The 12937-nt window shown below is 43.4% G+C and overlaps 2 protein-coding genes across 6 annotated transcripts in view; both read right to left on the bottom strand.

The window, feature by feature from the left end:
• The window catches only part of SPAG1 (sperm associated antigen 1), a 36133-nt gene extending 34630 nt beyond the window's left edge, over positions 1 to 1503 (bottom strand). Inside the window, exons 1-3 of one of the 4 annotated variants that reach the window (XM_085573903.1) lie at positions 1372 to 1479; positions 281 to 305; positions 54 to 195 (exon numbers count right to left, since the gene is read on the bottom strand). In XM_085573903.1, the coding sequence (XP_085430029.1) occupies positions 54 to 195; positions 281 to 305 (167 nt within the window). In that variant the 5' untranslated portion in view covers positions 1372 to 1479. Of the gene's footprint in view, positions 1 to 53; positions 196 to 280; positions 306 to 1058 lie in introns of all 4 variants that reach the window. The other 3 variants (XM_085573906.1, XM_085573904.1, XM_085573905.1) reach the window with 3 other exon arrangements.
• A 1555-nt stretch (positions 1504 to 3058) lies between these two features.
• Positions 3059 to 7227, bottom strand: POLR2K (RNA polymerase II, I and III subunit K). Of its 2 annotated transcripts, none has more exons than XM_021529456.4 (4): positions 7055 to 7227; positions 5085 to 5148; positions 4283 to 4375; positions 3059 to 3861 (listed from the first exon to the last, which is right to left on the bottom strand). In XM_021529456.4, the coding sequence occupies exons 2-4, from the start codon at positions 5143 to 5145 to the stop codon at positions 3839 to 3841; spliced, it is 177 nt and encodes a 58-aa protein (XP_021385131.1). In that variant the 5' UTR covers positions 5146 to 5148; positions 7055 to 7227; the 3' UTR covers positions 3059 to 3838. The 2 variants fall into 2 exon arrangements, with proteins under 2 accessions (XP_021385131.1, XP_021385130.1); XM_021529455.4 differs by having other exon boundaries at positions 7191 to 7227.
• Positions 7228 to 12937: the final 5710 nt, after the last annotated feature.

Here is a 12937-nt window from a genome sequence, read left to right as displayed (position 1 = left end):
CCAATTTTGCAGAACACGAATATAATTATTAATGAAGATTAAAAAAAAATTACCTTAATACCCTGAGAATCTTTTCCAGGTGCTTAACATCTGTGCATTTTTCAATGAATTTGTAGTCCAGATGACTAATAGGTATTTGATATGTTTTAGTGGTTCCTTCACCCAAAAAATATGGTACTGACTCATCACCCATAACTAAGTATTAAAAGAAAAAAAAAAATTCTGTAAGCTTCTAGTTACATTTTGAAGTAATGCAAATTTAAGGAATAAAATTGCTCACACTCCACTCTCTCATGCAAGCACATCTGCAAAAGAAAAAAATATCAGATTAGAAGGCCTCATCACATTAACTGTCCCTGACAAGAGGCTTACAGACAGAAGTATGAGACATGCTTTATAAGAGTATGCAACTCTACTGCAAGTCAGAACAACTCAGAAAGACCACTTAAAGAAAAATTGCCAGTGCAGTGTATCTAAAGAAAGGAAAATCTTTGGCTTCTCTGTAGACAAAATTAATTCAATTTTCTTTCCTCACTGACTACATTTTCTGTGTCTCCGATTGTATTACAGCACTAATCTCTATCTTTTCTGGTAAGTATGTAAATGAAGAAATGAGGGATTCAAATGAGACATTTCTGTCTCCCTCTACCTTTGATCTGCTCATCTGCATCTTTTTCTGTTTTAACCACATGCTCTACGAAGCTGAAATTCTATTCCCCCCCCTTTTATATAGTGCACAAAGCAATCAGTTAATTTTTAAGAAATACTATAAGGGCAACTAGCTAGTATGTGAAAACAACTATCTGTAGTTATAAACCAAATTAAAATAATTGTGTTCTAATGTCTTGCAAAATTACACACATTAATTTGTAGTTACACAAAAATGTTTACAATACAGCAGTACTTAAATAATAACTGGTCATAATTAGGTGTTGCACAGACATTCTGCCCCAAGACTTTACGGTCTCAGTACTCGGAAAGGAAGAAGACGCATGGAAAGAAGGATAAATGCAGAAAATAATTAAAGAAGAACAGAAGAATTAAAAGCTCATCCCCACCGGCGGTTTCCCCCGTTTATTCCCGTGGCCGGGAGGGACCAGGACTCCGCGGCTGCTCGGGGGCAGAGCCCAGCTCCGAGAGAGCTTCCGCAGGCATCCCCCGGGCCGGAGCAGCGATCCACCCCCCGGCCGGCACCAGGCTGCCCTGCGGCACCGCCGCAGCGCGGCCGGCCCGTAGCGACTGTTGCTATGTACGGCACGGCGGCAGGGACACGGCGCTGCCCGCCCCAGGGCTGCCCTGCCGAGGCTCCCGCAGAGCCCCGCCGGGCTCCAGCGGCGACAGCGGCCTCGCCTCTCGCTCCTCGGCACCCACCTGCCCGGCGCCGCGCCGTCCCGGGGCACGGACGCCGCCCCGCCCACAGCGCCGCCGAGCCCCGCGCCTCGCTCAGGCCGCGCAGGCGCCGCCGCGGCCGGGGCGGGGATCGGGCTGAGGGGAGCGCCTGCCGAGGGCGGGCAGGAGCACCGCGCCCGGGGCGCGGCTCTGGAAGGCGGCGCCCTCGCGTTTCAGCGTCGCGTTTCACTCGGCGGAGAGCGAGCGGTCACCCTGCCGACCGCGGTGGCGCCAGGCGCCCGCAGCAGTGCTGCCGGTCAGCTCTGCACTGCCCCAGCGCTGCTCTCCAAAGCAGGTCCGCGCCCCTTCCCCAGGGCAGCGGGGCTCTTGGCCGCCTCTGCCCGCCCCCAGCCGGGCCAGGCCGCCTCCGCCGGCCGGCCAGCTTCGGCAGCGCTGCTGTGCCCGCTCCTCCTCTCCTTTGAGCAGCCGAGTCAGTGCCGAGCCCTTCGCTCTGCTATGCAGGCGCTGGGTACCCAAAAAATCTTCGTAACACAGATCTAATTCTTTACTTGTGTCATTTTTTCTCAAACTTGAGTCAAACTAATCAGTGGTCAAGTTTAGATATTAGATATTAGAGTGACCACTGAAAGCACAGACATGCCTCTGAGAACACAGAGGGTTAAAAGCAAAAATTCCCAGGAGAAACTTTCTCTTTAGTTCCAGCCAGTGTAAAGAACACGCTCTGTCTCCGCTGCCCAGCCACAGGCTGGGTAGGGGAGGGGAAGCCATGAAGCCCGAGAGAGGTATAGGTCAGGGTGTAAAAAGACTAAAACAAAGTCAGCCCCCACAAAATAAAAAAGTAAAACAAATCTGAGATGTCTGTATTCCCCTCCCCCTCCCAGAAAAAGAAATAATGAAAAAGACAGAGACTGGGTTCTGTACCAGCAATACACCAGCAGAAGAAAAAGAGGGGTACCCAGCCATAAGAGTTAATAGTTCTGAGCAGAAATTTCAGCCGCCCTAAGAGTCTAAAACTTTTAACCCCTTCTTAAATAATACTCCTTAATCTAAAAAAGAAGAGATAGTCTAAGACTGAAATGTTAAAAAAAAATGAAGAATCCTAAGTAAGAAGAGATAATAGAGTAGCTTTTAGCTAGACTTTTCTTGTATAACCATAGACTAAACCAATTTCTCCTACAACAAAAATTGCATTTTTAAAGAAAATACAATAGTAAACCAAAAAATCTGCTTCAGCGACTACCAGCACAATAAAGTAAACAATAAAAAGTTAAAAGAGTGTAGGATACCCTCTGTCTTCAAAAAGAAGAAAATCTCTGTTCTGAAAACCCTCAGTCCCAAGAAAAAAAGAAAATAAGGGGGACTGGATTCCCAAAATAAGAAACTGAACTGTTGTTCTTTTAGTCCTTAACTAAGCATCCTTTAAAAAGCCCTATGAGCAGTCTGTCCATACACAGTAGTGAGAGCACTGTAACATAAAAAAAGAGAGTCACAATAAAAAATTTTTCTCCGGGCAGTTGCCATGTGTGACATGGAAACACAAAAGAGTTACAATTGTGTTTCCTAAAAGTCTATAGTACAAAAAAACCTCCTCCCTTAATGAACTAAAAATTAATTATATGAAGAGTAGTAATGTAATCAAGAATCCAGAGTTTTGTCTCACTGTAGTTTATTAAAAATTAACTGAGGAAAAAAAGAGTGTTTTAGAGAGTTTTCATTCTGATTTCTCTGTGTCTTTTATTAGTAATAATAGTAGCTTAACAAAGTTTTTCCCTTTATTTTTAAACTTAGACCCGCTCTACTCTGTCGCTAATCACATCTCACAGCATTTATTTAGAGAAAGTGCATTTTCATAAAAGCACTAACACAGTGACAGCATCAAACCATAGCACATTCAATACAAACAAGTCAAACAGCACTTAAGAAATTTCTGTTTCCACATTGCTTCTTAATGTTTAACTTGCCTCCCTCTCCCTCTTCTTTCAGGATAAATTATTTTTTCACACTTCCAGACATCCATACTTTTGATATGCCCACAACTGGGTGCCAGAATTGGATGCTCTGATGTCCTTTAAGATTTTCTTTTTTGAAATCCAGATCTGTTTCAAACCTAGGTTCTGTAGCTTCCTATTTATTTTCAGAAGAAGTTATTCAAACCACAGTTATTTCATGCAGTTCACAGAAGTCCAAAGAACATTTAGCAAAGTTAAAACGCAAATAAAGTTTAGATGAGAGTAATGGAAACAAAGATAACTCAAAAAGAATACAAATATCACCAAACTTAAAAAATACTTTGACCACAATTTAAACAAATTTAAAAAGCTTTAGAAATCTATTGATGGAAGACTATAGACAAAATTTAGTATTACAGTAAACTTTAATATCTCAATCTCTTAAAACACAAATAAGAGTGTGCAATTACACACAAACAGTTTTACAGAACAAAGTTATCAGAAAGATTACATCATGAAGTCACTATCTTCAGCAGACATCATCGAGCATCAAAAACTACCACTGGAATAATGCAGTTAAAGAAAAAATATTTTATAGTTGAAAAAAAGATGGGGGAGAGGAAAAGAGACTGTCTAAATCTAGTCACAACTACAAACATAAAGTATTTCAGAAATCATCTTTAATAAGATGCTGAATAGTATCAACAATCCACAGTACTTTACCCAGCAGACTATCGTAAATTAATAGATTGTGCATAGAAAATGGAAAAAAAAAAAGAGAAAGTGCCAGAAAATAAATCCGGGTGCCAAATCACACTGCAGAGATTGTGCTATAGTAATTTGCTCTACTGCATTGATTTTGGACCCTGAAGAATTGCTATGTAATTTTTTGAGTTTTCTATTCTGTTTCCCTTACATTCTGTTTCCCCTTGTCTCCATCCACAGCTTTCCAAAGGCACTCAAGTGTACTTGTAAAAGGATACATCTTTTGGTCCTTTTCTTGTACATTATTCTGTAGCCACATTCTCTGCATCTGATAGGATCTCTTGCCTTTATTTCATTTTCCGTATGACATTCTGATGTTACGGAGGAAGAAAAATGAAGTGGGGGCAAAGAAGAACAGCACTGTTAATGCACAGATAACTTTGAGAAGTTATGACAGTCAAATTCTTATTTGTGGCAAACAAACATAGCAAGTGTAATGAATCTGTATCAAGAGCTCAATGATAAGATACAGTGAAAAAAAAAGAGAAAATAAAAAGTGAGCTTCACTTATATTTAAGATAAAAGCAAATCTTGCTAAAAATCACCCAAATATTACTGCATAGAACACATTCCACACTTGATACTAGATCATCTACTAATGAAAATTTTAGTTCATCCCTCCAAAGCCCAAAGTCTATTGTCTTAAAAGACATAATATTCTAGGGATACCTGAAAACCACCAATTTTTAAGTAATCGATTAATCTATAGGTAAGAGAGAATCTGACTACTGTACTTCAGGGAAAGCTGAGTGCCCTAACAGCACTGTCAATAAAACATATAGAGATCGAGGAGCTCCACACAGCAACACAAGCTCTAGAGAATTATCTCCACAACACTGCATATGTACTCCATATATGTGTTACCATCAATGCATAAAGCTTTAAACATCATCAGGATATACACTGCAACTATCTGTATCTATGTACCCTTCAGTATAATGACTAAGCACTATTCATTATTAGAACACTAAATCTCCAGTAACAAGTAATAAAAAAAATCATTAAATGTTTTTTTTCTACCTCCACAAATATAAATCATTGGCTGCTGCTTTGGAGGCTGAACGTCCTTCTGTGAATCCATGTTCTAAAACAAAAAATACACAACATGCACATTAGCTTGGGTTTGGGGTTTTTGGGTTTGTTTGTTTTTTTTTTTTTTTCCAAGGCATACACAATCATTTTACTATCTCAAGCTAAACATAACAGAACATGAAATCACTTTCTTTCCTCCTTCCTCCCAATGTTAGGAATTTCCCTGCTGGAAATATAAAATTCAATAATTTCTTATATGCCACTCATGTAACAATGGTGCTAACAAAGATGGTAAGCCTTGTCATCTTTCCTCCCTCTCTGACACACTAGCTAACTCATTGTTCTAAGGTATTAGAAATACTGGGAACAGACTGTAGGTAGAAAAATAGCAGAAATTAAAAAGCAAAACAAAAGGGAAAAAACCCTGAACAATGAGGGGTCATGGAGATAAAATTCAACCCTTCAAATCCTACCAAATCAAGAGTAAAACTCAATGCTATTCTCCAAATACCTCTTAATGTCCTATAATGGCTTTGATTGTTCAGACATATTTGAAGATAAGTATTTCTTCATGGCATCAGACTAAATAGTTGCATATACTCCACAAACACTCCTCCAAGTTTTAAGTAATCCTATCCTACATGTAAATGTACATGCAACCATGAATTTTGAGGTGGTTACTGTACATAGATAAACACTTTTTTCCCCACCCAATTCAAGTCTAGGTGAGAACATTAATTATTTCCTATTAGGTTTTCTGAGGCTGCTGTTTTCTGTATTGCTGTTCTGACATAGAGGAATTCCTAACCCTTGTGCCAGTAAATAGCCTTCTTGATGCTTCCTTTGCTTCCCATGAGAGAATGGCTCTCAGATGCTATTGCTTAACATTACAACAAAGATTATTTCCCTCATCTTCAGAATTTGTTTCATTATAAATTCAGCTGTGAAGATTATGATACTGAAAACAGGACAGGGACATTTCATACTTTAGGAGTCTGATCAACACTTGACAAACCATCTTGTTAAAACTCCCACTATGTCACTCCATTTAAGAGAACTGGAGAAAATCCATTGATTTCTACAGCTTTCAAGTATGCTACACCATATTCATAGTGGCATCTTAACTCACATGTGCTATAGTTTTTTGTGTCAGCATACTGCAGTAAGATATGTGCAGTCACCAATTACCACTGGAAAACAACGGACTCTTCTAAAACACAGGTGGATCACAGTTGTAGCTAAATACCTTGGGCTAGTGCTGCTTATGGAGCAAAATTATACTGCTGCAAAGGGCAGCAGTGAACTAAAGTTCTGTGTTTTGCAGGGAGGTGCCATAGCTTAGCTGGCCTTTACACACCCTACAGCCCTATGTGCCACCAAGCTGACAGAGCCAACAGGCCCAGTGATGCACCAACACGTGCTGGGGTGCAGCCAGGATCCACTGCAGAGACCTGGGGGTACCATGCGCCAAGAGCACCTCACCAAATCACAGAATGGGAAAGGCTGGAAGGGACCGAAGTGGGTCATCTGGTCCAACCTCCCTGCTTAAGCAGGATCACTCTACAGCACACGGCACAGGAGAGCACACAGATGGTTCTTGAGCATCTCCAGTGAGGGGAATTCCTCAGCCTCTCCGAACAATCTGTTCCAGTATGCAACCCTGCACAGTAAAGAAGTTCTTCCTCCGATTCAGGCGACATTTTCAATGCCTCAGTTTCTGCCTGCTGCCTATTGTCCTAGTGCTTGGCACCACCAAGAGGAGCGTGGCTTCATCTTCTTGGCACCTCTCGCTTCAGATATTTTTGCATATTAATGAGGTCCTCTCTCCGAGCATCTCTTATGCACCCGTGAAAGAAGCCAACCCGCTCATTCACATCCCGCAGAGCCCACGAAGAAGGGCTTACAGCCCTTCGCACAGCCCACGGGCCCCAGGCTCCCCATCCCGCCCCGATTCCGACCTCCTCCACTGTCCGCGGGTCTGGCGCGCAGAAGCGAAGGCCACGAGCCTGGTTCCGGCCTGTCCCTGCCCACCGCGGGCACGCCAGCAGCGCCCAGCAGCGAAGGGGACACCCAAAGGCCGGAGCAGGCACCCACCGGGTCCGCAGCTCCGCGGGCTCCCCGCCTCCCCGGCGCCCGCTGATGACGAGCGCCCGCGGGGGCGGGCCGTGCTCCGCCCCGCCGCCAGCGCCGGCCTCCGCGGCGGGGAGCGCCGCGCGGCTGAGAAAGGAGTCGGTATTCCGCTCCGGGTGCTAGCCACCCGCGGGAAAAAAGACAGGGGGAAAAAAAAGGGAAAAAAAAAAAAACAAAAAGAAGAAGAAAGGCACACATTATTTTAAGACACAAGCTTCCATATGAATAGCAGTGTGAAGAAAGTAGGCAGCTGCATGGTTAGGTAACACTAGCCCCAAGGTCCCCGGTATTTTCATTATTTTATTTAGCTGTACTCAACATACTCGGGATAAAGAATAGCCCGCACCAGGTCTGGTCTTACGGCTGCGGAGTTTTAATCCACCGAGGTGTTCTGCCTCAAGGTCCTCTCTGTTTTCAGAAGCATTTTACCTAAAATTCGTGGATAAAGCCGGCATCTTGATATTTTGATGACGTGGTCGGTATCATATTTACCCACATGAAGCCAAACTTATATACTACAAACATATATGTTGCGCATTTTATGTGTAAGGTTCTATTATGAGAGAACTTCATATGTCGGTATTCCCCGATGTGCTGAACTAAAATAGTGCAAGCAAGATTTGAAACTACACCGGTTGCTCTGTCAGTGGTTCCACCTCGCTTGCGGTAGGAATTTTGAATCTTCGACTGACAGTTTGTAGAATTAGGAATCTTTGCTGTATTTCTCCCCACCTCCCACAATGTTTAACGAATACTATGTTTTATGAATATGCCAATTTAAACTACTAGATCATTCAAAGGTTCCCTAGTTTAAGGAAAGATCTCTTTCTGTTTCTGAATACTGAATAAAAATTGTTTCCTAAGCATCCAAATTAATAAGGATGAGCTTTTATCAGTTGTAATTCATTGATGTTCTCCTACCAGCAAATCACCTTCATACAGGACATGTAAATTACCTAAAACGAACTCAGGTAATAATAAATAGTTGCAGTTTCCCTCATTTTGTGTTTAAATTAAACGTAATGAAATCACAGTAATGGCTTTAGACTTGCTTCTTCACACTGCTCTTAAAGAATAAAGCTCTGGAGTGCCAGAATAAAGCACAGGCAAGAAAAATGGTTTGTAAAAGGCAGAGGTACTGTTATAGGTTACTACTTGCATCCTCTCCTCTGCTACGGAGCTGTGGGTATAGGTGGGTACCAAGAGGTTTAAACAGAGGAGAGAAACAGCCTGGGCTCTTTATCGATAAAGGCACGGTAAGAAATTTCCAACTCCTAAAAAAAGCACCCCCCCACACACACACCCGGTTATTGTTTCTCTAGGCTTACTGGTATTTTAAAAACTCATTTGTCAAACGGACAAATTTAAAAGGACTTACTAAAAATATCTCCATGAAAGATTCGGTTAATCCCGTGAAAATAATGTTTCCATTATTAATAAAGAAATAATGTAAATATTTTTACTATTGGTATCCCTTAAACATTCCCTTGGAAAAATGGGATGCTTTACCAGATCTTACAGCTTCACTTCAGCAGTTTCCGATAAAATCCGCCCCTTACGGGAGGAGCGCTTTGCTAAGTCCCATTCCCATGTGCTGGTAAATTCCAGCCCTAAAGATGCTCCGTTGGATTTAGAGTAGCAGAGAGCGTGGAGACTGTCTGAGAGATTCCTACTGTACTGTAAAGTGAAATAGTTATTGGGGAATTGGCAGGCAAATGAGAAGAAAGATTTGTGTGTCGAGATGGGGAAAGCACAGGGATACAGGTACTTTGGACAGGGGAAGGAAATGCAGCCGGAACCGAGCGCAGTGCGACTATTTCAGAACGTCTCACCTGGTTTCACTTGTTAGAAGTTGCGTTCTCAGGTCTTGGGGGGGGTTTTTTGTGTTGTTTTTTGGGTTTTTTTTTCTTGGTTGGTTTTTGTTGCGGTGGTTTTTTGGGATGGGAACGTTTTTTTTTTTTAACACACTTTGTAATGTGACACTTCTGTGTATTGCATAAAATGTCGCAATTACGACTTGCTAAATTTCTTGGATATTTTTGATCCAGCTCGCATAAATCCATGCAGATTTGAGTGACGGAGACAGAGCTTGCAGTGGCTGTGTCTCACTAGTAAGCTTCCAATTTTACTGAGAAGGTATTTTAGAAATAAATACAAATATTTGAAAAACAATTTTATTCAGTTCCTGTGAAGCAGACGGTATTACAGAAAGCACTTTCAGAAATCTTCGACTACCTTGAAAGAAGTTTCTAATGTTTTCTCCTTCTAAAAAGGAAGGGGGAGATAGTCCAAGAGCCTTTCCCTTTTAAGCCATAACTGTTACCTTGTAGTCAAATAAACAGATATTCTTTCCCTCGAAGTCAGTTTCCGCCGGCTCTGGGTCGGGAACTTTTAAGCCCTTGTTTCCTCGGCCCCCTCTCAGGCTGCCTCACACCAGGAAGAGCGGAGTTGCCAAAGGGGAAGGCTGACAAATATCAGAACCCACGAACAAGAGTTACGTTACTTAAGCCGGGAGTTTGCATATTAAAATATAGGTGTAGCTTTAAGAGCCAGTTTCAGGTCTCGCATTCAGGTCTGCCATTCCCCATCCCGCCGGTGTGAAGAATCACGCTATCCTTACCGAGCCCAGGACAAACATCCATCCACGTAGTCTAGTTTTGGCGGTTTTCTCGTTTTAGTTTATTTTAGTATGCAGAAAAACTAAAACCACAGCAAAATCCAGGAGCCAGTTTCTGAATTACTACAAGTTTTTTAACAAATTAAACAGGAGTAACCCTTAGGCCATTCACGACAGGACAGGGCGCGGAATAAGTACTCTGCACTGTAGCCAGGGAGAATGGTCCTTCCCGGGATCTCTGGCAAAAAGTACCTGGGGAGACTCTATTGGGTCCATGAGGACCTGTGCGGTGCTGGAGTCGGGGATCCTTCACCGACTGCTTTGAAGGTGATGTACTTGACAAACGCTCTGTGACTGTTTTAGTCCTGGGCTATCCGGTAAAAAGGTAATTAAGCTAATTAACTCAAATTAACTAGTACTCTTATAACCCGAGATTAAAGGCTGCGGCGCAGATAAGGGTTATTAGCGGGGAATGCCCCAGGCACCCCCGAGCCACCCCTCAGCGCCCCCGCCGCCGTTGCCCTCCGCCCTCGGGAGCGCAGCGGGCTCCGGCAGAGGCGGGAAAACCCCACCCTCACCGGGCGCCTCCGGGGAAGCACAGCAGGGGCAGGAGCGACTCAGGGGCGCTTCAAGCGTGGGCTGGGCGCGGCGGGGGCCTCGGGGCCCCGGTATCAGGAGTGAGGAGCGGGGAAAGCCTCGCTGGTGCTCCCTCCCGTCCCCGAGGGGCGGTCTCCTCAGGCTGCCGGCCGGGCCGGGCGCGGCGGGGGCGGGGAGGCAGCGGTTGGTGAGGCGGGTAGTTCAAAGCCGAGCGAGGGAAAGCGGCGGCGGCCGCACGCGGGGGGCCGGTGCGGGTGGGGAGAGCGAAGCGGCTCCTCGCCAAGGGCAACGGGCCCGGCCCGGGCGGCGAGAGCTCCTGAAGCTCCTCCAGCCCGCCTTCACTCCTGCTCCTCGCCCGCAGCCCTGCTCGGGGTGCCCCGCCGCCACCTCAGCTGCGCCCGGTGGCAGGGCGGCCTCCAGGCTCTGCTCCTGTGCCCACCGGTTTGCCGGACGAGAGGGCGAAGCGGTTGCTTTGCTCGTGTCCGGCATCCCAGGTGACTGAGACCCTCGGGTGCTGGTCCTCAGCTACATCTCATTTATCGCCGTTGCTGGGTAATTAGGCATTGCAGTTAACACATATTTGTGGAGTGAAAACTGTCTCAGCTGGGTAATGTTTCTCTTGGACCTCTCTCTTTTCTCTCCACATCCTTTCTCACTTCAGGTTATCACTAGGGGTAAGCAATACTTTGAATACACCGCCTTTGCACTGGAAGATCTTGATTTGCTTCACAAATTAGGGTAAGTGGTCCATATCATGCAGACAGGACTTGGCTGTGTCATCTTCAGTATTATTACCTGGAAGGTATCAATGACTTTGGGGTCAAAGAGCAGTCTTTTTTACAGATACCATATCTGTTTAAATAACAGACAAAATACTTCTGTATCACCTAAACTTTGTCTTTATCTCTTTTGTAAGCAGTGGTGAACAGTGATTTTAAAAAAGGCAAAAAATGTCTTGTTCCATGCATAAGTGTTCTGTGTGTTACTGAGGAACACAAATTACTAGGAACAGGTGTTTCCATCCTAGAATTTGTCTAAGTTGGAGGCACCACTTACATTGGTTCTAGTAACCAACATTCTTCCTTCTCTAGGGTGCTTGGTAAGACTAAACTTGTTAGAAATTGTTCCCTCTCTAAATTTGTGAATCCTGTCCTAAATTTAGTTTGGGTCTCTGAATATGAATTATTGTGTCCAGTAAACTCACAGAAAGTTTGCAGTTGCTTTGTAAATTTATTTGAGAAGTGCAAAATTAATAATAGATATGAGAAGTGCACAGAGCACATAAATCTATCCTTAGTAGATATGGATTTTGTTACTTCCTCTGTAACTGACTAGTGGTGTGACCAGCCTTTTCTTCCCTGCACATCTGTTTGATGGCATCTAAGCCAAGGTTAAGAAAATTTTCAGGAACTAGTTAAAGATGCCCAAATGAAAAAGGTGTGGTGTTACGGCTCAAATTTAGTAGATTAAGTTCTCATGATAAAAAAGTGCTTATAAAAGATAGTGTTATAAGAGATTTTGTTAGGCATCTCTTATGAACAGAAATAGAATCTTGTTCTGTTATGAGAAATACTTAGCACCTCTGAAAGGCTTTTGCTTTTGTATTTGTAAAATGAGACCTTGTGTTAAAGCTTAATTTGCACAAGTACCAAAAGGTACTACATTTTGGAAAAAAATCGTATACAAGCTTAAGTTGTATACTGGGGTTTGTATACAGAATGGTTCAGGTTGTGAGCGATGTTAAAGATCATCCAGTTCTGAGCCCCTTCCATGGGCAGGGACACCTTCTACTAAATCAGGTAGTTCTGAGTCACATCCAGGGTGACCTTGAACGCTGCTAGTAATGGAGCTTCTGTGACTTCTCTGGGCAACCTGTTCCAGTGTCTTGTTGCCCTCATAGTGAACAATTTCTTTCTAACATCTAAGCTAACTTTCCTTCTTTCAGTTTAAAGGCCCTACTGCCTTATTTTATCACCAAATGTGCTTCTAAAAAGTCCCTTTCTGGCTTTCTTGATGGGTACCCATGGGGTACTGAAAGGTTACAATTATTTTTCCCTGAAGGCTTCTCTTCTCCAGTCTGAGCAGCCTCCCTGTCTCAGACTGTCTTCAGAGCAGAGGTGCTCCAGCCCTCTGATTATTTTCATGCTCCATTTCTGGACTCACTCCAACATGTCCCTCTCCTTCTTATTTTTGGGGGCCTCACGACTGAAGGCAATACTCCACATGAGGTCTCAAAATTGTGGAGTAGGGGGTAAAGAAGTAAAAATAAGTATAAAAATGTATGAATGAATAGAGAGGTATAGAATGAAGCATAGAAAAGAGGTGAAATGAAGCTTAATGGACGGCCATTGTTCACTCAGTGTCAATTGGCAATTTTATTTATATTATCCATTTATATTTATATTATTTTATAATTTCCATATATATATTATTAACATATTTATATGTTTGCCAACATACCCGAATCAATGCAGTGCGCTCATAAGCTCCCCCTGCC

The sequence above is a fragment of the Lonchura striata genome, chromosome 2 (assembly GCF_050655825.1).
Source record: "Lonchura striata isolate lonStrDom1 chromosome 2, ASM5065582v1, whole genome shotgun sequence".
NCBI lineage: Eukaryota > Metazoa > Chordata > Aves > Passeriformes > Estrildidae > Lonchura > Lonchura striata.
The sequence above is the reverse complement of the archived record's forward strand: the minus strand, read 5'-3'. Positions and strand labels throughout refer to the sequence as shown.